The 23,144-nt window shown below is 40.8% G+C and overlaps 1 protein-coding gene across 2 annotated transcripts in view; it reads right to left on the bottom strand.

The window, feature by feature from the left end:
- The window catches only part of USP48 (ubiquitin specific peptidase 48), a 105,855-nt gene that overhangs the window by 16,516 nt on the left and 66,195 nt on the right, over positions 1-23,144 (bottom strand). For both annotated transcript variants that reach the window (XM_054546749.2, XM_024255904.3), the window contains exons 15-22: positions 19,749-19,817; positions 11,135-11,259; positions 10,858-10,980; positions 10,516-10,577; positions 10,115-10,225; positions 8,646-8,776; positions 7,897-8,003; positions 5,897-6,001 (exon numbers count right to left, since the gene is read on the bottom strand). In XM_054546749.2, coding sequence (XP_054402724.1) covers positions 5,897-6,001; positions 7,897-8,003; positions 8,646-8,776; positions 10,115-10,225; positions 10,516-10,577; positions 10,858-10,980; positions 11,135-11,259; positions 19,749-19,817 — 833 coding nt within the window. The remainder of the gene's footprint in view (positions 1-5,896; positions 6,002-7,896; positions 8,004-8,645; positions 8,777-10,114; positions 10,226-10,515; positions 10,578-10,857; positions 10,981-11,134; positions 11,260-19,748; positions 19,818-23,144) is intronic.

Below are 23,144 nucleotides of genomic sequence, written 5' to 3'. Positions count from 1 at the left end.
TTGGACTCCAGTCTGCTGACAGAGTGAGACTCTGTCTCTTTTATAAAAAAGACCTTACATCAGAAAAACATAATAAACTGAAAAACTTCAGGATTACAAAATTTAGTTCATGAACAACCTGAATTTTAAACATTTTATTCTCTTCTTGAGAATGACATGGAAACTAAGTATAAACTGCTGTGAATTTAAAAATAAAATATGGAACATTAATAAAAAAAATCAAACTTAATTTGACTAAAAACAAGACTTTACCACTTGTCCTAATGGCAAAATATACAGCCTCACTCAAAATATTCTTGCAAAAATGTTATACCGGAATGTAATCAAACATTTACGCCCACCTTTCAATTTACAGAAATTGGAATATAGGGGATATATAAATAAATTAAAATAAGTAACATAAAGAAGCAATCAGCCAAATACAGAACATGGAACAATCTAAAAGAAATCAAACTGGTCCAAGTTCAATGTCAAGAAGGCAAAGAGCCGGGCATGGTGGCTCATGCCTGTAATCCCAACATTCTGGGAGGCTGAGGTGGGCGGATCACCTGAGGTCAGGAGTTCGAGACCAGCCTGACTAACATGGAGAAACCCCCGTCTCTACTAAAAATGCAAAATTAGCCGGGCGTGGTGGCTCATGCCTGCAATCCCAGCTACTAGGGGGCTAAGGCAGGAGAATCGCTTGAACCTGGGAGGTGGAGGTTGCAGTGAGCCAAGATTGTGCCACTGCACTCCAGCCTGGGCAACAAGAGCAAAACTCCGACTCAAAAAAAGAAGAAGGGAAAGAAAGCGGATGTGGAGGCAGAGTAACTGTTCCAAATTCTAAGTCTAAAGTGATACAAACAACACATATCCTGATTACATACTGGTTTGAGAGGAAAAAACTGTTCAAGACATATCTGAGTACGGGTATTAGAGGACATTAGGGAGTTTTCATTAGTTTTCTTATTTATGAGCACATTATTAGTATTAGGTAGGACACTGTCTTTATTTTTATAGGGGAAATGCCATGATGGCCATGACTACCTAAAGGTGCTGTAAAAGGATGCCCCTGGGTGTGCATGATACATGCGGTACCAGTCAAGAAAAAAATAATAGATGAGGACCTAATGTCCTCTACAGTACACCTATAAATCCCTCATCAAGAGGTTAATGATCAAGATTATTTTGCTTCTTGTACCAAAGGTGGTGGTGGTGGCCGGTGGGGGCGGTGGGGGCTGGCGGGGTGGGTGAGAGGCGCAGGGGAGATTCTTCTGCTAACCAGGCCAGGGAATAAAAGAAGCAGGATTTTTAAGAAAATCTCTTCCTCTGGTTTAATTAAACCTGGATGAGGTAACCTCAAGGCCCTGGCTCTGGTTTCCACAGTTGTCACTGAGTGTCAGCCATGTATAAGCAAAGCGGTTTAGCGGTCATTATAGACACAGATGCCACATACTCATTATTCATGGGCTCCACAGTTTTACGAAGCAAAAGGTGATCAAGATCCAAACACAGAAGAGCATTTGTTCAGGGTGCCAACCACTGGCGAGACACTGCCTGAGGACAGTTTAGCTCTAGCCCTGAACCTACATAGGCAACTGAGTGATTCTAAGATTCACGAGAAAAAGTTAAGTGCACATTTGAGTTTAAAAAATAAAATAAAATGAAACCTGATGAAACATTTTTCTCAGTCTCGACTGTTGAAAGAAAAGGTCAGGCCGGGCGTGGTCGCTCACGCCTGTAATTCCAGCACTTTGGGAGGCCGAGGCGGGCGGATCACAAGGTCAGGAGATTGAGACCATCTTGGCTAACACGGTGAAACCCTGTCTCTACTAAAAATACAAAAAATTAGCCGGGCGTGGTGGTGGGCGCCTGTAGTCCCAGCTACTCGAGAGGCTGAGGCAGGAGAATGGCGTGAACCCGGGAGGCGGAGCTTGCAGTGAGCTGAGATCGCACCACTGCACCCCAGCCTGGGCAACAGGGCAAGACTCTGTCTCAAACAAAAAAAAAAGAAAAGAAAAGGTCAAATTGAACCCAAATTCTACAATCAGGAATATAAAGAAAAATAACTACATCAACATATAATTTTATTTTAGAAGTACAAAACACAACCAAAAACCAAAACCCTGAGCATCAAGCAAGACAGATTTTTTAATAACTCTGATTTTAAATGGATCTAAAGGCTTTTCCTGGAATTATTTCTTTCTTAATCTGGAGAATTTAAATCCAACTTAACTTACAAAAAAACCAGCCCACTGGTTTTAGAAGGCTTTCAATTACCTAAGTGATACCCAATACCGAGTATATTATTAACCTAAATTTTTAGATGAAGTCAAAGGAGTTGGGTTGATCTAGCTTAGAGAAAAGAGGAAAGGGGATTTGTTTATTTCCACTAAGGACAAGCAGAAATGCACCATTTTTTATTACAGGGATTTAAAGCAGAAATTACAGAAGCTATCTATGTACTGAGATATGTGATGAGGAGGGTGACATTTTGAAAATGCTGAACATTTTTCAGGGACTATCTATTCTTTTCCAAAGAGGAAGGTTACACTTGAGATTTTTTGTGAGCCAAAAATTTTTTGTGAGAAAGCAAAATGTAAAACATTTTAGAGTATTACAACATCCAAAGAAGGAAAAGGAAGACAGAAGAAAATTATAAAGTATAAAAAATAATTACAGTATAAAAAGCAATGTTCCCGAACATTCTCTATCATATTTATAAATGTGAAATCTGTTGTCGTCCACAACTAAGGAGAGTGATTCCACATCCACTTTGAAAAAATTGCTGTGGTCATGACCACAATGAATAAAACTAGACCATCAAAAAAAGTTAGCTTTCTAAAATCTAAATCACTTGAAAATATAGATGGTTTTTCTAAACAACTCTTAGGGTGAAAAGCAAAGCTTAAAATAACAAACTAAAGACAGTAAGAACATTGTGTCAAGTTTAACAAACTAATTACAAAGTTAACCAGAGAACAGAGAATTAGTGACAGCAGGCAATAAAATATTTGATTCCCCCATCCTGGATATCACCGTGAAACCCCGTCTCTACTAAAAAATACAAAAAATTAGCTGGGCGTGGTGACGGGCACCTGTAGTCCCAGTTACTGGGGAGCCTGAGGCAGGAGAATGGCGTGAACCTGGGAGGCGGAGCTTGCAGTGAGCCGAGATGGCGCCACTGCACTCCAGCCTGGACGACAGAGCAATACTTGGTCTCAAAATAAAAAAATTTGATTCCCAACTGATTATTAAGCCATACTACCAAGTGATAATAACTAAAACATACGGTACTGCCAGCCAAACAGACAAAAGAGAATGGAGTCCTGAATCGGGATGGATATGTACACCCATACCCCCAAATGCACGTGCATGCACGCACACACGTGGTCGCGCCCACACACACACACACACTCTTTTTTTTTTTTTTAAGATGGAGTCTCGCTCTGTCACCCAAGCTGGAGTGCAGTGGCGCAATCTCGGCTCACTGCAACCTCCACCTCCCAGGTTGAAGCGATTCTCATACCTCAGCCTCCCCAGTACCTGGGATTACAGGCCCACACCACCACACCTAATTTTTGTTTTGTTTTGTTTTTTTTTTGAGGCTGAGTCTTGCTCTGTCGCCCAGGCTAGAGTGCAGTGGCGAGATCACGGCTCACTGCAAGATCCGCCTCCTGGGTTCACGCCATTCTCCTGCCTCAGCCTCCTGAGTAGCCGGGATTACAGGTGCCTGCCACCACGCCCGGCTAATTTTTTGTATTTTTAGTAGAGACAGGGTTTCACTGTGTTAGCCAGGATGGTCTCAATCTCCTGACCTCGTGATCTGCCCGCCTCAGCCTCCCAAAGTGCTGGAATTACAGGTGTGAGCCACCGCGCCTGGCCTAATTTTTGTGTTTTTGTATCTTTATTTTTATTTATTTTTTTTGAGACGGAGTCTTGCTCTGTCACCCAGGCTGGAGTGCAGTGGCGTGATCTCAGCTCACTGCAAGTTCTGCCTGCTGGGTTCATGCCATTCTCCTGCCTCAGCCTCCTGAGTGGCTGGGACTACAGATGCCCGCCACCACACCCGGCTAATTTTTTTTGTATTTTTAGTAGAGATGGGTTTCACTATCTTGGCCAGGCTGGTGGCGAACTCTTGACCTCAAGTGATCCACCCGCCTCGGCCTTCCAAAGTGCTGGAATTACAGGTGTGAGCCACTGCGCCTGGCCACACACACACACACACAGGCACGCACACTTTTAATATATCAACTAAAAAGCACACAATCGAGTTTGCACAAATGTGGCTCGAAAGATGGCTTGTATAGACCACAGAGATGTCCCCACCACAGAGACAGGGACATGAAAAGAGAGTTGACAACAGGGTAAAGGGTGGCAGCAAAGTCATGTCTGCAAACGCTTGTGGAGACATGTTAGTACTGAGTCAACTAATATGTCTCCACAAGCGTTTGCAGACATGATTTTGCTGCCCTGCTTTACCCCGTTCCTTATGACAAGGAACACAAGATGTATATATGCACACAGAGTTTAATAAGGGCATCACTTACTATAGAAAAATATCCCCTTTAAACTGAAAGCCTGCATTCTCATCAAGTGTACAGATTTGGTTAGCACTGAAGCAAAGGGCCCTCCAGTGTTGACTGACTGAAATACAGATTGGGAAGGACAACTTAAAGAGTGGCTGATCACTGTCACAAACTGCATGATTTTGCTTCTTCACAGGTGTTTTGAGGTTATTTTATGAGCGCCAGTAAGCCATGGAAAACAAATGCTGACATCCCTTTACACCAGTTGGGAAACCACAAGTAACATTTATTTTGGGCACACCAAGATTCAAATCAAGATGGCTTTTCAGACTCTCTCAATCAATGTTAAAAATGAAGTAACAGTATCAACGTGCAGACAGGCCAACAAGCCCAGATACCTCTGCCCTGTCACAGATACCGTAGATGGCTATTATAACACTTTCATTCTTTCAGGGAGAACACTATCCATAATTTCACTACACTATTTTAGTAGTAAAGAAAGAAAACAAATACCTCATCTGTTAAAAATAAAACTTTGAGTAGAAAATCCATGAGTTTAAAGTACAAAATATCCTCCAATGTGCGGGTCTGACTTTTTGAGAAGTTGAAACTTATCTCCACCTACATCAACCATATTCCCACGATTTCCTGTTCTCAAAAGACAATTTACCGGCCGGGTGCGGTGGTCACGCCTATAATCCCAGCACTCTGGAAGGCCAAAGTGAGAGGATCATGACGTCAGGAGTTCGAGACCAGCCTAGGTGAAACCCCGTCTCCATTAAAGATACAAAAAATTAGCCAGGCGTGGTGGCGCATGCCTGTAATCCCAGCTACTTGGGAGGCTGAGGCAGGAGAATCACTTGAACCCAGGAGGTGGAGGCTGCAGCGAGCTGAGATTGTGCCACTGTACTCCAGCCTGGGTGACAAGGCTAGGATCCATCTCTTAAAAAAAAAAAAAAAAAAAAAAAAGGCCGGGCGCGGTGGCTCATGCCTGTAATCCCAGCACTTTGGGAGGCTGAGGTGGGCGGATCACGAGGTCAGGAGTTCAAGACCAGCCTGGCCAACACAGTGAAACCCCGTCTCTACTAAAAATATAAAAAATTAGCCAGGTGTGGTGGTGGGCGCCTATAATCCCAGCTACTCAGGAGGCTGGGGCAGGAGAATCGTTTAAACCCAGGAGGCTGACGTTGTGGTGAGCTGAGATAGTGCCACTGCACTCCAGCACAGGCAACAGTGCGAGACTCCATCTCAAAAAAAAAAAAAAAAAGAAAGAAAAGAAAAAGAACCAATATCCCATATAGCGTACAGAAAGATGGCCAGGGGCTTCGAGTGGCTGCTCTATAAGAACAGCAGAAAGTGTAACAACGAAAAGCAGCTTCAACACGTACTTGATTAAAATCTGGATCTTTTTCTCCATCTGGTTTAGCTTCTTCCTTGTCCTCCTCTGTTTCAGAACTACTCACATTCAGCTCCGGAGCCGAATCCTTCATCACCTGAATGTGCCAGGACAACAAAGAGAAGTAGGTCAGACCCTAGGAAGGCAGGCTATGGAGGATGTGGGGGCTGGGACCGGCAACCTTTATCAAGAGGAGGAACACCTTTATCATGGTGGGATTATAGACTGGAGAGTGGATCAAGAATCAAGCCTTCTCGGTTTTCTATGCTCTTTTAACATGTTAGTTTTTTACCCTATGACTTATTCTTGTAGTATTTAATGCGCTCACCATACATTTAAGAGGTCTCTGCAGAGCAGTTATTATTATCAGTCTTGTACAATGATGTTATTTTGCAGAAGTTTGAAGGTGCTTGACACCTTCCTGAGCACACTGATTGCCAAGCCTTTTCAAGTTCTCAAACTATTCAAGTGGCAGGAGTCACAAGCTCTTTAAGAATCGAGAAAATGAAAGATGGAAGAGAAGCGCTCTCTTGCAGAACACTATGAAATACTCTTATTAAACTGAACAATGAAACTACAGCTAAATTGGATAGTATTTTATACTGAGAATAAAAGATTTAAGAAAATTTTACAGGGAGAAACAGAGACATTTATACTCATTAACTTCATTTTCTTGGCAAATTAGGAAATGAAGGCCTTAGTTTATTTAGCTTGTAAAGCAGAACCCTCGGCCTCCAGAGCATAATTTTAAGTTACCCTTCTAAAAAATGTGTTTGGAAACAAGCATCAAATAAAATGTATTCCATTTTGTCTTTAATCCCAGAAAGCATGGAATTAAATAAATTAACAAGATATCTAGAGATCTGGGTCAGGATCTACCCAAGAGCCATCCCTAATATAATAAAAATGCTTGGAAATCCAATCCAAGCAAGTATTAACACCTCTACTTCCCAAATATATCCAATTGATTTCATCTATCCTTGTAAGTCAGTGCAAGGGGCTCTAACTGACCTCTCTTATTCCTGTTATGCCCTCACAGCAATTCCAAACACTACAGCCAGGGTGATTTTTTTTTAAACTATAAATCAGATCATATCATGACCTTGCCTGAAACTCTCCAGGGGCTTATATCTACACTGGGAATAAACCCAAATCCTTGGTATGATGTATAAAACCTGATAGTGTATGGGCGTTCATTTCATATCATGATCCCTTCTTGAAATAAATTTCATTCTAGACCAGCAATAGCCACTAGGGTAGCCATTAGCCACATGTAGCTATTTAATTTTAAATCAACTAAAACTAAATTCCTCAGTCACGCTAGCCACGTCGAATGCTCCACAGCCACACGTGGCCAGTGACTACTGCAGTGCGCAACACAGATACAGAACCTAGAACCTGTCCATCACCACAGGAAGCTCTACTGGACAGCGCTGTTCTAGGTGCAATGGTTTTCACTCTGTTGCATAAGCACATTAGGCTTATGCTTTTGACCTTTGCTTCCTTTGTCTGGAAAATACTTCCCAGGCTGCATTCCTGACAGTAAGGGCTTGGGTAAAAACAACTTCTCCAAGATGCCTCTCCCGTATAACCTCCACTTGACCCTGCTAAAGTTCCTTCAAAACAATCATTTCTGTGTGAAATCATATGAATTTATACTTTATTCCTCATCTTCCTCATTAGGTGCCTATAATTTTGAGAGCAGGTATTATACCTGCCTTCTTTATCACTGTATCCCCAGCACCGGGATCATTCCTGGAACACAGCTGACATTCAGTAAATATCTATGTATCAATTAACAACAAACTAAATTCTCATACAATCACATAACTATTCATTTTCAATTATTGTCCAATTTCAATTCTGATGCCAAACAGCTCTGAAGGAACAAAAATGCAGTCCTAGGCAGACCCTCAGTGCAAATACAACAGCAAATCAAGTCAAAGAGCACACTTGATCATTACTAGTCATGGCCACAAGAGGGACCAGTACCTTTTTATTATCCACAACTTTATGGACATAGATGGTGGCTTGAGTGTATTCACGCAGGTCCCTCTGCTGCTGACACAATAAGCCTTCTCTGCATTCTGGACAGAGTTCTTTGGGGGAAAAAAAAAAAGGGAAAACAGAAGTGGCTGAGGAATCATTGTTAAAGAATCAAAGATCTAAAAACATATGTCAAAGTTACTAGTGAATATTCATTAAACTCTTAGTAACATTTTCTTTTTTTGAGACAAAGTTTTGCTGTGTCACCCAGGCTGGGGTACAGTGGTACGAACATAGCTCACTGTAGCCTCAAACTTCTGGGCTCAAGCCATGCTCCTGACTCAGCCTCTCAGCAAGTAGCTCAGACTACAGATATGTGCTACATTTTTATTATTTTGTAGAGAGAAGGTCTTGTTATGTTGCTCAGGCTGGTCTGAAACTCCTGGCCTTAAGCAATCCTTCCACTGTAGTCTCTCAAAGTATTAGGATTATAGGTGTGAGCTAGTGCGCTGGCCCAGACTCTTAATGATATTTTCTATTAACTGTTATATTCTATCACATGCAAATGATAAGGAAATCCATTTACTGTCCATAAATAAACGTACAAATAATGGGATGATTATAATGAGAGTTTCCACCTAGGGAGTTGGGACCACCACATGATCTTTAACTTTAAGCAGACAACACTGACACACCCTTTCTTCTTAAAATGTCAGCTCTTAACTATAGAAACCAAAAGCAATATGAAAACTTACTAGGCTCAGAAATATACTGTGTTTCTGAAGGGTTTACATCTCCCACTTCAATTCTCGTGATTTTAATTACATGATCCACAACAAAGAGCTTTTGTATCATTTGCCACTCACTGGGCCATATGAGAGCTATACTGTGCAAAAAAAACACAACATGCCTTAAGACACATGGAAATTAAGAGAATTAACATAATCCATTAGTCTGCTAAACCAAAACCATCAACACTAACATTTAATCCAAAGGAATGAGAGGGAAAAGATACATATAATAAACAAAGAATAGTTTTTCATACAAAGGAATGCTACCACAGCGGCGAAACTAAATGCACTGAAATTACATGAATCAACATGGTTAGATCTCAAAAACATAATTGAGTAAAATAAGTTAGTTGCAGAAGTATAAATACAGTATGGTGCCATTTATATAAAAAGTTTTAAATATGCAAGACATTATGTGCGTACATTTTTTTTTTTTTTTACAGAATACTTTCTGAGACAGATAAACTCTAAATTCAGTACAGTGGTTACTGCGAGAGGAAGGGTGGGAGAAAGAGAAGTAGCAACAGAAAGATAAGCACTGTGGGGCCTTTAATCATATTTGAACCATTTAACTTTTAAACTGACTGGTAACACACGTTTGCTTACTGGTATATTTTCCTGGAAGTCTGACATTTGCAATAATAACAATGACAGGAAGAAAGGGAGGGAGGAAAGAGAAGACAGATGGAGAGCGAGAGTGAGAGAGCAACAGGGAAGGAGGGACGCAGAGAAGGAGGGAGAGAAAGAGAAGGGAGAAAATGTAGAGAATATCTAAACTTTGAACTCCCTTAAATGATGTTAAAGTACTGAAATATGAATAATAAAACTCTAGCTTAACCCCAAGGGCATTTTTATTTATGTGTTCCAATTTCCTTTTCCTGATTTTCTGACAATGTTGGAAGCATTCTACCTTCTCGTATATAATGGTTTTTGGTAAAATCAGGGGAGAAATTCACAGATGAACACCTCTGGAAGTACTTAAAGCATGGAATAAAATTTGGGTTCTAAGACCCTAGAATTCCAGATGACCAGTGCAGTGACTTTGCTCTGCCACCCTGCTAGCCTCCTCCTTTAATTGTCTGAAGCCTGGCCATGGCAGAACAAAACCTATAACCAAGACCATGTTGATTCTGTGATTCTGGAAAAGAGGTCTCAGCGCTGGTCACCAGCAGCCAGGGAGGAGAAAGGGTGGCTGTGTTGTCTCCAAGAGGGACAAGGAATGAGCAAAAACACAAATAGCCTCGGGCAGCCTCTTGTCTTTCCTGGAGTAGTCTTCTTTTCTTTTAAAAAGGGGGAAAAAAACCCCCCACAATTCAGCAAAGGACTAAATTCTTAAAATAGACTATGTCAGACGAGAAATTTCCTAAACATACTTTATTAATCACCAGAAAGAGAAAAGAAAAAAAAAAATCACATGAAGAGAAGGAACTCACAGTTTAGAATCTTCTTTGGTCATGGAAGCAAATGTAAACATGAGGCCCCCGTGGGGACACAAAAGAGCACTGTTCCCAACTGATGACACAGGGCTGCATCTTGTAGGCTTTCTACTCAAATGAGACAAGGAGGAGAAATATACCTAATTACTGCATGACGAAAGAGAAGATTTTAAAATAATTATTTCAAAATCAGAGATATATTTAATAAAATATTAGTAATTCAATGTGTTTCTTAGGCTTACTCATTTAACTTAATAGAAAAGAAAGCTTTCAGTGTATGCTGGTGAAAGTAACCATGAGGAAGGGTACAACAAACAGAATCCACAAAATCTTAAAAAATACCAGAGTCAACTAAATCATAATAACTATAAAGGAAATAAAACATATTTTGTTTCTACCTAACAAATTTCCGCCACTCTTCTACAAAGAACTGAGACACGATGTAGAGGACATCCGTATCCTAGAACACAAAAAATCACAAAACAGTATCCGTCAATTCACCACCTGCTTAACACAAATTCCTTATAATATACTTTGGTTGTCCTTATTCAAGTTTTATAAATAAAATGAAAACACAGTCCTCTACCAAAAAATAGCAGGTTGGAGTAAATCCCCTGGTTAGATAACTAAACAAATGAGAATATGAGAAGTTCTGGGTTGTTCTGAAATAGCTCACTGGGAACTTGGCAAGGGCTTTAAAAAGAAAAGATGCATTCTTTCTTTTGTGGGAATCATTATACCTCTGGCCAGTTACTGAGACACGGTCTGTTTTTATCCTGGAACAAATTTGGGAGAGAAGTCTTTTGCTCGTTTGCAATCATCTTATGTAAGGCTTCATTTTCTTCCCCTTCTCTTTCTAAAATCTGAAAGAGAACGAAGCAATCAACTGTCTCCTGCTGACAGCACATGACTTGCCTCCTCCCTACACCCCCGTCAGAAGTACAGTGTTAATTCCCCTGGGAAGTCAACCCAGGGAGGTGGCATGCTATTTCCCCAGATGTCAGTAGTGTTCAGTACCTTGCACTGTGAACAGCACTCTTTGTAACTTGGAAACTCAGGAGCCTTTGGAAAGTACTGCTGCAGTTTGCTCCAAGCCTCTTTAGAAACAAGCCTTCTTTCATTTTCAGATATGCATAACTCACCTGAGTTTAAAAAAATATATTTGGAAAAAAAAAAACAGCTGAAAAAAAGTCATTATCTATTTCCTATTTCTTAAACTTAAGAAAAATCCACAGGTGCACTTTTCTTGCTTTGCTAAAGTTTGGTATTTCTAGCTCTCTTTTCTTGTTTTCAAAAACTTCTGAATTTCCGATTTCATTTTAATTCTAAAGGAGGTAGCCATTAACCTCAATTTTATGTCCTTAATCTAGGTCTGTGGTTGAAAAAAATCATGAGATAAAAACAAATGTACAAAGCTAAAACCATGCATTTTCTTCCTCCTTGCAAGGAAGGAAGTAGTCAAAAATGGGATTCCAGGAGTCCTGAGACCTCTGTGCCATGGCAAGGGCTGCTTAACAAAATTACACCTACTCCTACACTCAAAGGTTATCATTTCCTGCAGACTTTATTGTCTCCCATTTGACTAATCTTGAAATCACACTGCATTAAAATAATATTTTGTAAGCTGTGTCCAGCCATCACAGGACCACTGCCTTAAGTTATCAATTCAAACAGAAGATAAAGCAATCTACTGTTCAATCTGAAAACCATCTCCAATCAAGCACCAACTTGTTTGCTATTTGCAATTTATTTTGAAGATCCCCTTCAATCTTCAAAAATCCCAGAAGACATAAAAAAATAATACTAGTCACCGCCACCCTGCCAGGACCTTTCTCCTCTGGCTCTACTTGTGGTTATATTCACTATTGTTTCAGCTGTTCCTAAGCAATAAGTTAGTGAACTTCACTTATCTACCCATATCGGTCATTACCCAGAAAACTATCTTTAAATTTCTAAAATCATATGTTTGTTTCTGCACCCATTGGCAAGGTAAATACAGATTTATTAAGAGTAATAAAGCCAGGAGCTTTCTAAATACGTACTACACTTTCCATAATAAATGAATTTAGAAAGATGAATATAACCAGGCAGCGTACAGCTAGCGTGTAATAAAGCTGGGATATGAAACCAGGTCTATAGGCTAGGCACAGTGGCTTGCTCCTGTAATCCCAGCACTTTGGGAGGCCGAAGCAGGTGGATCACTTGTCAGGAGTTTGAGACCAGCCTGGCCAACATGATGAAACCCTGCCTCTACTAAAAATACCAACATCAGACAGGTATGGTGGTGCTTGCCTGTAGTCCCAGCTACTCGAGACCGAGGCAAGAGGACTGCTTGAGCCTAGGAGGCAGAGGTGGCAGTGAGCCAAGATAACCACCATTGCACTCTGGCCTGGGCAACAGAGAGAGACGCCATCTCAAAAAAAACAAAACAAAACAAAACAGAACAAAACAAAACTAGGTCTGAGGCCGGGCTTGGTGGTTCACACTTGTAATCCCAGTACTTTGGGAGGCTGAGGAGAGCGGATCACGAGGTCAGGAGTTCGAGACCAGCCTGGCCAACATGGCGAAACCCTGTCTCTACTCAAAATACAAAAATTAGCCAGGCGTGTGGCAGGCACCTGTAATCTCAGCTACTCAGGAGGCTGAGGCAGAAGAATCACTTGAATGCGGGAGGCAGAGGTTGCAGTGAGCCAAGATTGTGCCATTCCACTCCAGCCTGGGTGAGGAGCAAGACTCTGTCTCAAAAAACAAAAACAAACAAACAAACAAAAAAACCCAGGTCTATAGCTCATTCAAACCCCATAATATATTTTAAAATTTATTTATTTATTTAATAGAAAACAGGCCGGGGGCAGTGGCTCACGCCTGCAATCCCAGCACTTTGGGAGGCTGGGGTGAGCAGATCACAAGGTCAGGAGTTCAAGACCAGCCTGACCAAAATGGTGAAACCCTGTCTCTACTAAAAATACAAAACAAATTGGCCAGGAGTGGTGGTGCACGCCTGTAATTGCAGCTACATGGGAGGCTGAGGCAGGAGAATCGCTTGAACCCGGGACGCAGAGGTTGCAGTGAGCCAAGATCGCACCATTGTAATCCAGCCTGGGTGACAGAGCAAGACTCTGTCTCAAAAAAAAAAAAAAAGAAAGAAAAGAAAAGAAAAAAAGAAAACAGAGTCTCATTCTGTCCCCCCGGGCTGGAGTACAGTGGCAGGTTCATAGCTCACTGCTGCCTCAACCTCCTGGGCTCAAGCGATCCTCCTGCCTTAACCTCCTGAGTAGTTTGGCTAACAGGCATGAGCCACCATGCCCGCCTAATATTTTATTTTGTAGAGAGGGAGTCTCTCGAACTTCTGGTTTTAAGCAACCCTCCTACCTCAGCCTCCAGAAATTCTGGGATTATAAGCATGAACCACTATGCCTGGTCCCTATAATTTATAATACCTCAAAATGCAACTTAACTTCTACCCCTCACCTCTTCTGGATCTTTGAATAATCCCCAAAAGATTATTTTGCTTTAATAAACTTGTTACCAGAGAAATGGGGTCACAATGTAAACGTGTATTTTCCTTCTGGGTGGGCTGTTAATTTAAATTTCCCGTGAGTCTATGAAAACTTATTCTAACATGCCCATCTCAGACACAATTAGGGAATTTATTTTTAAAAATGAAAGAAAAAGGTTAATTGGATTATCAAACCTTAACTTAGTAAGTCCTTATGGTGAAATACAATGTAACCATAAAAAAGATTAAGGTAGAGTTCCATGACCTGATTTGGAAAGAACTCCACGGCAACTACAATATTTAAATGGTTTCCTTTTTATGCTTCAAAAAAAAAAACAAAACAAAAAAGAGAGCTTCTTTGTGTGTGGTATAACCCCATGTGGTTATGAGGAAACAATAATGGGAATGCACACACACACTTTACTATTAAATGAGCAGAGGAGACCACAGACACTGTGGGTGCATGGCTTCATTCTGATGTGGGGGTACTTTTAGGTAGTGACTGGCTTTTATGTGGGATGAGTGTTTTTCATGTAATTAGGAAAGAACAACCCAAATTCATTTCTGAGATCAGAATAATATTAGTCATTTTACTGTAGTCTAGTTGGTAATAAAAATATATAGTCCTTCACTCTACTTTTTAGCTGAGTTCCTAAATTTAATTTCCTATTATTCTAATAATTACTACCATAGTAGTTGTTAATATATCATTAACTATGAATATTAATACAATTAATTAAATTAATGTAACGAATGATAATGAAATAAATATACTTGAATATTGTCTATGACCTCAAAATAGTTAAATAAATTTGGGTTGCTCTTTTCACTGGGACATATAAATTGTTAGAAATTAAACTTGTATCCTGCAATGAATCATGTTATTTCTTAAATTTTAAGAGAAAGCCAATCAACTAAACCCATTCTATGAGCAATACCTCCCAAAACAAGATCAAAGCAGTCAAGAGAGATTCAATTCATTAAACATAACTGGATAATCTAAAACTCAAAGATTCTTCTGGTAAATAGAGAAATCTAGTTAACAATGAATTTAGATACTGAATAAATGACCCTCAACCCCTCACCCTAAATCTAGTTCAAACTGTATATAATACTTTGGGCCTCAGGACATCTCAAGAAGTACTTTCAAAATAACAAAACAAAACACAGCCCATCGTCTAAGCAAACTAGGTGTAATAAACAAGGTAAGCTATAAGAAGGTTATTCACTTAAAGGACTAAAAAGTAAAATGGGTAAGAAAGCTTGATATATATATGATATCTGTATTATAAAGCTTGTTATATAATATCTGCAACAAATACTGAACTCTATGATAGTAAATCTTCCAATGGAATATAATCCAATGATTAATTCACACAAAACCTGTGATATATTAAATACATACAATACATTAGAAATATATAGGGATTTTGTTATAAAAATATGAAAATTTAAATCAAGGACTTTCCAGGTTAAAATGATGTTTAAAACTGCATTTACTTTAAATGCCTCATGATACATCATTAAATCACAATAAAGAATTAAAAGAAAAAAAATACTTTCATTTTTAGAGACAGGATCTCACTGTGTCACCCAGGCTGGAGTGCAGTGGCGTGATCATAGCTCACTGTAACCACAATCTCCTGGGCTCAAGCAATGCTCCTGCCTCAGTTTCCTGGGCATCTAGGACTACAGCCATGTGCCACTTTGCCTGGCTAATTTTTATTTTATTTTTTAAATAGAGGTGGGGTCTCACTATGTTGCCCAGGCTGCTCTCAAATGCCTCAGCCTCTTAAAGTGCTGAGATTATAGATGTGAACCACCACACCTAAGGAATTATTTATATATATAAAAAAAGACATACAGCTATAATGATGAAGACAACAGAGGGAACAACAGGGATAAAAATTATAAGGGTTTAAAAGAAGGTGAATGAGACACAATAAAAATTAACTCTAAGTTGGCGAAAGTCAAGAAGTAGCCAGATTTGCTACATTGCAGTACTGTCCCACAGACCCAAAAACTGGGTGCTCATGAAGTCAAGGTAGGGATTTACAAAAAAATGAGAGAAGGGATGGAAAGTATATTTAAGAAGTATGTAGTTAAATGCTCAGTCCCCTTCTCTGCCCTTGAGATCACTGCCCCCTCTAGCCACAAAAGACTACATGCTTATTCTTGGACAACAAAACCTAAGGCCCCTGCACAGCGGACACAAAACACAGAGACAAATGAAGTGACAAGCTGAGACAGGGATAATTAAACCTTTCCACTCTTGAATGCAGGGACTCCTAAGTCCTCTTCTTTCTACAGCTTCCGAAGAGCGACAGCAGGTCTGAATTTTCCAGGCAGGCGAATGAAAGATGCTTATGGAAAAACCTTAGTGGCCCAATAGCAGACAGCACCATTGGGAATTTCCCAGTAAAACAAGCCGGCTGGGGCACTGAACTAGTGAAGCTCAGTCACCAAGCCCCTCCAAGACACACCTGGCTTCCAGAGAGTGCCTAGCATAATAAATGAACCCGTACAACATTGGGGACAAAGATCTTACAAGCCTACCAGAAACTGAAGTGGAGAAAAATTACCAAGAAACAATGGCTTTGGACTTCCAAATGGTACGTCCAGAGCACTACCACAAAAGTCTCTTAAATTTTCACGGAAAAGATATTTCCAACAGACAATTAAATACCTAGGCAAAACTATCCATTCAGTATGGTGATCCTAGACAGGTGACTCTTGCCTCTCTGTGCCTCAGTTTACTTACTCAACAGTAGAATGGATGTGATAATATACTGATAGCACAGGGTTGTTGTAAGATTAAGTGAGTTGGACGGGCACGGTGGCTGACGCCTGTAATCCCAGCATTTTGGGAGGCCAAGATAGGCAGATCAACTGAGGTCAGGAGTTTGAGACCAGTCTGGCCAACATGGCAAAACCCCATCTCTACTAAAAATACAAAAATTAACTGGGAGTGGTGGCACATGCCTATAGTTCCAGGTACTCGGGAAGCTGAGGCAGGAGAATCACTTGAACCCAGAAGGTGGAGGTTGCAGTGAACCGAGACTGCACCACTGCGCTCCAGCCTGGGTGACACAGTGAGACGCCATCTCAAAACAAAACAAAACAAAACAAAACAGGTTAAATGAGTTAATATTTATAAATGTGGAAAACTACAGGCAAATGGTAAACATTCAATAATTGCCCACTATAATCCCCCTCCTACCAACATCATCAGCACACCTCCAGAAAGAGGTTTTAACAGAAACTTAATGAGTAAAGTGGATCTAAGTAAGGCCAGGTATCCTATACCAGAAAAATTTTACCCTGGACACATGGTATGCTGACAGATAACGTAACACAAAAACAAAGGCAGAAAACTATCTTTTTTTTTTTTTGAGACAGGGTCTCGCTTTGTTGCCCAGGCTGGAATGCAGTGGCGCCATCTTGGCTCACTGCAACCTCCACCTCCTGGGTTCAAATGATTCTCCTGGGTCAGCCTCCTGAGTAGCTGGGATTACAGGCGCCCGCCATGACACCCAGCTAATTTTTGTATTTTTGTAGAGATGAGGTTTCACCATGTTGGCCAGGCTGGTCTCAAACTCCTGACCTCAAGTGATCCGCCCGCCTCAGCCTCCCAAAGTGCTGGGATTACAGGCGTGAGCCATCACGCCCGGCCAAACTATCCTTTAAAATATTTGAGAACAAAGTATGGCATCAAAACACTTGAGTTACAGATCAAGATAACAGCCTAAAAAAATAACCCTTGTATACAATTTCTTCCTCCCTCCCTCACTCCCTTCTCATTCCCTCCCTCCCTTCCTTTCTTTCTTTCTCTTTCTCACTCTCTCTTTCTTTTTTGTTTTGTTTTGAGACAAGGTCTTGCTCGGTCACCCAGGCTGGAGTACAGTGGCACGTGAATATGGCTCACTGCAGCCTTGACCTCCTGGGCTCAGGTAACCCTCTCAATGTAGCCTCTCACGTAGCTGGGAACACAGATACACACCATCACCACCCCTGGCTAATTTCTTGATCTTTCTGTAGAGATGGGGTCTTGCCATGATGCCGAGGCTAGTCTCAAACTCTTGGACTCAAGTGATCCCTCCGCCTTGGCTTCCCAAAGTGCTGGGATTACAGGTGTGAGCCACCGTGCCCGGCCTTTATGTACAATTTCTGATAGGCTGGGGAGTGGACTATGTGTCCTGAAACGACATTCAGCTTTGCCATGCTTTGTATTCAAAACTGTCAGTATTGAAATGACATGATAAGAGGTGGGAAGGCAGAGCAAAGGTCAGTGAGCTAAGGAGCACGAGGACAATCTAAGTTCCAGCACTGTTCCAAGTGGTAGCACCAAGCATGACACAGTATTTTGCCACAGATGCTTCAACTCTCAATATGGAGGCACCAATCCTATGTCCACATCTATGCTGTGAAGGTTAGAAAAGGTGATATGAGAGCATCACTGGAAAAATACACCTCCTTTTGGCTATTCACCCGAACTTCCTTCCCCTGTTTATTTCCTCCTGCTATTCAGCACTCACGAGGTCAACTCATCTTCTCCTGCTGTGCACCTGTAGTGTAAAAGACCAACCAGTAGACAGACAGGGTGATACGATAGAAAGAACACAGGAACTTGGGACTCACAGAGACCAAGACCCAAACACACATCCCAGGATGGCCCCTTTCTAGTTGTGTGGCCTGTAAATGGGAATGCCACTCACCTCGCAAGCTAAAGTGCAGTGAGATAATCCAGAATGCTAGTACTACTCCAGTGGCAACAACCATCACTAGTATCATCAAGGGCACTTCATATAAAAGTGCCAATGTGCATCAGGGATAAGAGTGAGACATCATCCACTGGTTCACAGTGAACCGATGAAACAAGAACTACAGTTAGGAATTCATTAGGATCAACAGGAATCCTAAATATTAGCAATAAATTACCACATAACAAGAAACGCATGAACATGGGTTAACAAAATGAACCACTGACAAGCCAACTTTTCTGTGTCAAATTTAGTGTCCTATTGATTTTATTTTAAAGAGATGGGGTATCGCACTGTCGTCCAGGCTGGAGTGCAGCGTCGTGATCATACCTCACTCTAGCCTCAAACTCCTGGGTCAAGTGATCCTTTCACCCTCCTGAGAAACTGAGATTGCAGGCATATACCACCAAACCCACTTAATATTTTTTTAGAGACAGGGTCTTGCTGTGTTGCCCAGACTGGTCTCAAAATCGTGGGCTCAAGCGATCCTCCTACCTGAGCCTTCCTAGTAGCTGGGATTATAGGTGCAAGCTACCGCACTCAGTGCTCAGACTTTTTGGAGGTGGGAAGGGGAACTTACGAAGTAGAAAGCTTTGAGAAACAGACACCTGCTCGACTTTCAGGGTGCTATTAGAATAGAAAATTGTGCCTAATATATGATGAATCCCTTGCATGATCATCTTGTAAAAGCTACTTATTAGAAGTAAGCATTCACCAAGACCAAGTAAAGAAATACATGAACCAATACATAGGATTAAATAAGGATTTACAATTTAGCTTTTTAAAAAACTATCTAGCACACAGTACACAGCAGCTGGTCAATACACAAACAAGAAACTAAATCAAGCTGAGCCCAGTGGCTTGTGCCTATAATCCCACCACTATGGGAGGCCAAGGTGGGAGGCAAATTTAAAAATTAGCTGGGTGTGATGGCGCATGCCTATGGTCCCAGCTACTCAGGAGGCCAAGGCAGGAGGAACACTTGAGCCCAGGATGTTGATGCTGCACTAAGCTAGGACAGTAACAGAGAGAGACCTTGTTGCACAGATAAAAAAATAAATAAAAACCAAAGACAGCCCTAACAAGATGAAGAAGAAGAAACATATGAGCACTATTCTCAAAGTGTTTAACTTGGACAATGACAATCATGGGAAACAACTGAAATTCAATACTTAAAATTCAAAAGCACTTCAATGGAACAAGTGACAAGAAGTTTCTTTTCCAATGATTTCCTCTAAATATGGGGAAATTCTATTAAAAAAAACATTTTTCCCAGGTAAGATGTGAGAGATACTGGCATGAAAGCCAGGCAGTAGAAGCTAAAACTAAAATAAGGATAATAAAACAGAACTCATTTATGCTTCTAGCTTACCATGTGGACATAGAATATCTTCATTAAAATTTAATTCCTCCTCTTCTTTTCTTTCTTCCTTTGATTCATCTAATCAAAAGAAATACAAATGATATCTGCTGTGGTTATTGTGTACTTAAAGTTGAAAGTAGCAGATATACTACTCTGCACAATTTGGAACAAAGAAAACTTTAAAACTCTGAAAATTAGACCCATGTGATTCCTACACAGTTCTGCTAAAAAGTGTTATATTTCTTTCCCTTAAAAGGAAAGAGGAACATCTCAATGACAGCTAACTTTTGAAGATTTAGGTTATGCAAGAAAATGTGCCTTTTTAAATTCAAAAAATGGAATTCTTCTATTAATTCTAGTCAAAGTATCGAGAATACTGTGTCATAAACCAAGTTAATCATCTACATGTCATGTCATGGCATGTCATTTTCACCTACCTACACTTTTTGGGGGTGAACACAAAGCATTAAAGGCAAATTAAATAAGGACTTAACCTTTATCATCAAACAGAGTATTCCCCACTGATCAGTCAGGAGATATGTTCCAAGACCCTCAATGGATGCCTAAAACCTCATATACCACTGAACTCGATAAACATCCATTGGCACATTTCTATTCATGTCTTCCACCCACAAGTTTAATGCCTTTTCCATCTTAACTCACACTGTGGCCATAACTTACAGTTTGTAGTGTGACAGCAAAACTAGCATGAATTTTTTTCCTTCTTAATTTCACAGACAGATTTGTTCCTATAGATCTTAGCAACCTCAGCATACAAGTTTTTTTCTTTCCTTATTTAAATCAAGAACTTACTTCCACCTTTCCACTTAAAGGAAGCACTTTGTGGCTTCTTTTTGACATACCTGAATTGCCAACATTACCACTCTTCCACTTTGAGATCACTATTAAGTAAAATAAGGGTGATCTGAATACAGGCACTCCTACAGTCAATCTGAGCACCAAGAGGGTTGCTAGGTGACCAGTCGGTAGCATGTATAGCACAGATAAGCTGGACACAGGGAAAACTCATGTCGCAGGCAGGATGAAGCAGGAGGGTATGAGATATAATATCATCATGCTACTCAGAACAGTGTGCAATTTAAAACTTATGAATTGTTTACTTCTGGAAGTTTCCATGTAATATTTTCAGACTGCAATTCACTGCAGGTTAACTGAAACCATGAAAAGCAAAACCTTGCATAAGAGTGGACCACTATATAATAAAAACTTTGCTTTTGCTGTTAACGTTTCTCTTCCAATATCTGCTTTTCTTACTTTTTTACACTGTGTCACTATCAATTTACAGTTGTATATACCGGGAACAGGATCAAATGAAGAATCCTTAAGTATGATTAAAATCATCATCCACGGGGGCCAGGCGTGGTGGCTCACGCCTGTAATCCCAGCACTTCGGGAGGCCGAGGCAGGTGGATCACGAGATCAGGAGATCAAGACCATCCTGGCTAACACGGTGAAACCCCGCCTCTACTAAAAATACAAAAAATTAGCCAGGCATGGTGGCGGGCGCCTGCAGTCCCAGCTACTCAGGAGGCTGAGGCAAGAGAATGGCGTGAACCTGGGAGGCGGAGCTTGTGGTGAGCCCAGATCGCGCCACTGCACGACAAAGCAAGACTGTCTCAAAAAAAAAAAAAAAAAAAAAAAATCATTATCCATGGGTTTTCCAGGTTAAGAACTTCACACATTTTTACTACAATTAATACATACAAAAAATATTTACTAATCATTCAAAAACTGAAGTAGAGGCCAGGCACAGTGGCTCACGCTTGTAATCCCAGCACCATGAGAAGACAAAGGCAGGCAGATCGCATGAGCCCAGGAGGAGTTCAAGACCAGCCTGAGCAACACTGCAAAACCCCATCTCTACAAAAAGTATGAAAATTATCTGGGCGTGGTGGCACGTGCCTGGGGTCCCAGCTACTCAGGAGGCTGAGGTGACAGGATTGCTTCAGCCTATGAGGTGGAGGCTGCATTGAGTTGCAATTGCGTCACTGCACTCCAGCCAGGGTGAAAGAGGGAGATCCTGTCTAAAAAAACAAAACAAAACAAACAAACAAACAAAAAACCAACCAACCAAACTAACGAACAAAAAAAAAAAACCCACAAGAATCAAGTGAAAAAATGGGCAAAGGAAGGATATGACCAGATAATTCTGTCTCCTCTTTTTCTGTCACACATACAAATAACTTCTCAAGCCTAAGACGATGGTCAACCTCAATGACATTTTGAAAAACGTTAAGCCTCAACACGGCTAAGTCTAACTTCCTGTATCAGGCTGATAAAAATTGATGTGACTGCCGGGCACGGTGGCTCATGCCTGTAATCCCAGCACTTTGGAGGGCTGAGGTGGGCAGATTAAGGTCAGGAGTTCAAGATCAGCCTGGTCAACATGGCAAAAACCCCTCTCTGCTAAAAACACAAAAATTAGCCCGGTGTGCTGGTGCATGCCTGTAATCCCAGCTACTCCGGAGGCTGAGCCCGGGAGGTAGAGGTTGGAGTGAGCCGAGATCGCACCACTGCACTCCAGACTGGGTAACAGTGGGAGACTCCATCTCAAAAACAAAACAAAACAAGAAAAAACAAAACTGATGTGATGGATGTATTCTTTATGTTGACAAAAGCATGCAAAAATGAACCCCCTAATATGCATATATTGAAGAAAATTTACCGATATGTGTCAGTATGTGGCAATTATAAATATTTATAACTCTGATCCAGCAATTTCTAGGAACTTATTTCTCAGAAATAATCTGAAAATTCTGTAATGATGTAAGTACAGGACACAAAAGGACTCTCACTTCACCTGTGTGTACATAGTAATGTAAAAAATTAAAATAGAATCAGATAAACATAATGAATCCACAAAACAAAATGCAATCAATAAAAAGGGCTGTATGTTTTGACAGGGAGAGATGTACAACTGTGCCCATATGAGCTGTATTATAAAAACCCACTATTTACAGTGATTGTATCTGGTGGGAAGGCTTTGAAGTTCTACTTTGTCACATTTGTGCTGCTTGAAGCTTTTGAAATGTTTTAATGGCGGAAGGAGAATAGAGGCATATTACTCTGAAAGCAACATGAAAAATACTTTTAAGCTATGCCAACATGAAGGCACTTTCTATTATGGCACCCAATTTTACTAAAAATGAAGGGACACTGATATATAAAGAGGCTTTTTTTTTTTTTTTTTGAGACAGTGTCGTGCTCTGTCGCCCAGGCTGGAGTGCAGTGGCGCGATCTCGGCTCAGTGCAACCTCCTCCTCCCAGGTTCAAATGATTCTCCTGCCTCAGCCTCCTGAGTAGCTGGGATTACAGGTGCATGCCACCACGCCTGGATAATTTTTGTATTTTTAGGAGAGAAGGGGTTTCACCATGTTGGTCAGG

This window comes from Pongo abelii, chromosome 1 (assembly GCF_028885655.2).
Source record: "Pongo abelii isolate AG06213 chromosome 1, NHGRI_mPonAbe1-v2.0_pri, whole genome shotgun sequence".
Classification (NCBI taxonomy): Eukaryota; Metazoa; Chordata; class Mammalia; order Primates; family Hominidae; genus Pongo; species Pongo abelii.
The sequence above is the reverse complement of the archived record's forward strand: the minus strand, read 5'-3'. Positions and strand labels throughout refer to the sequence as shown.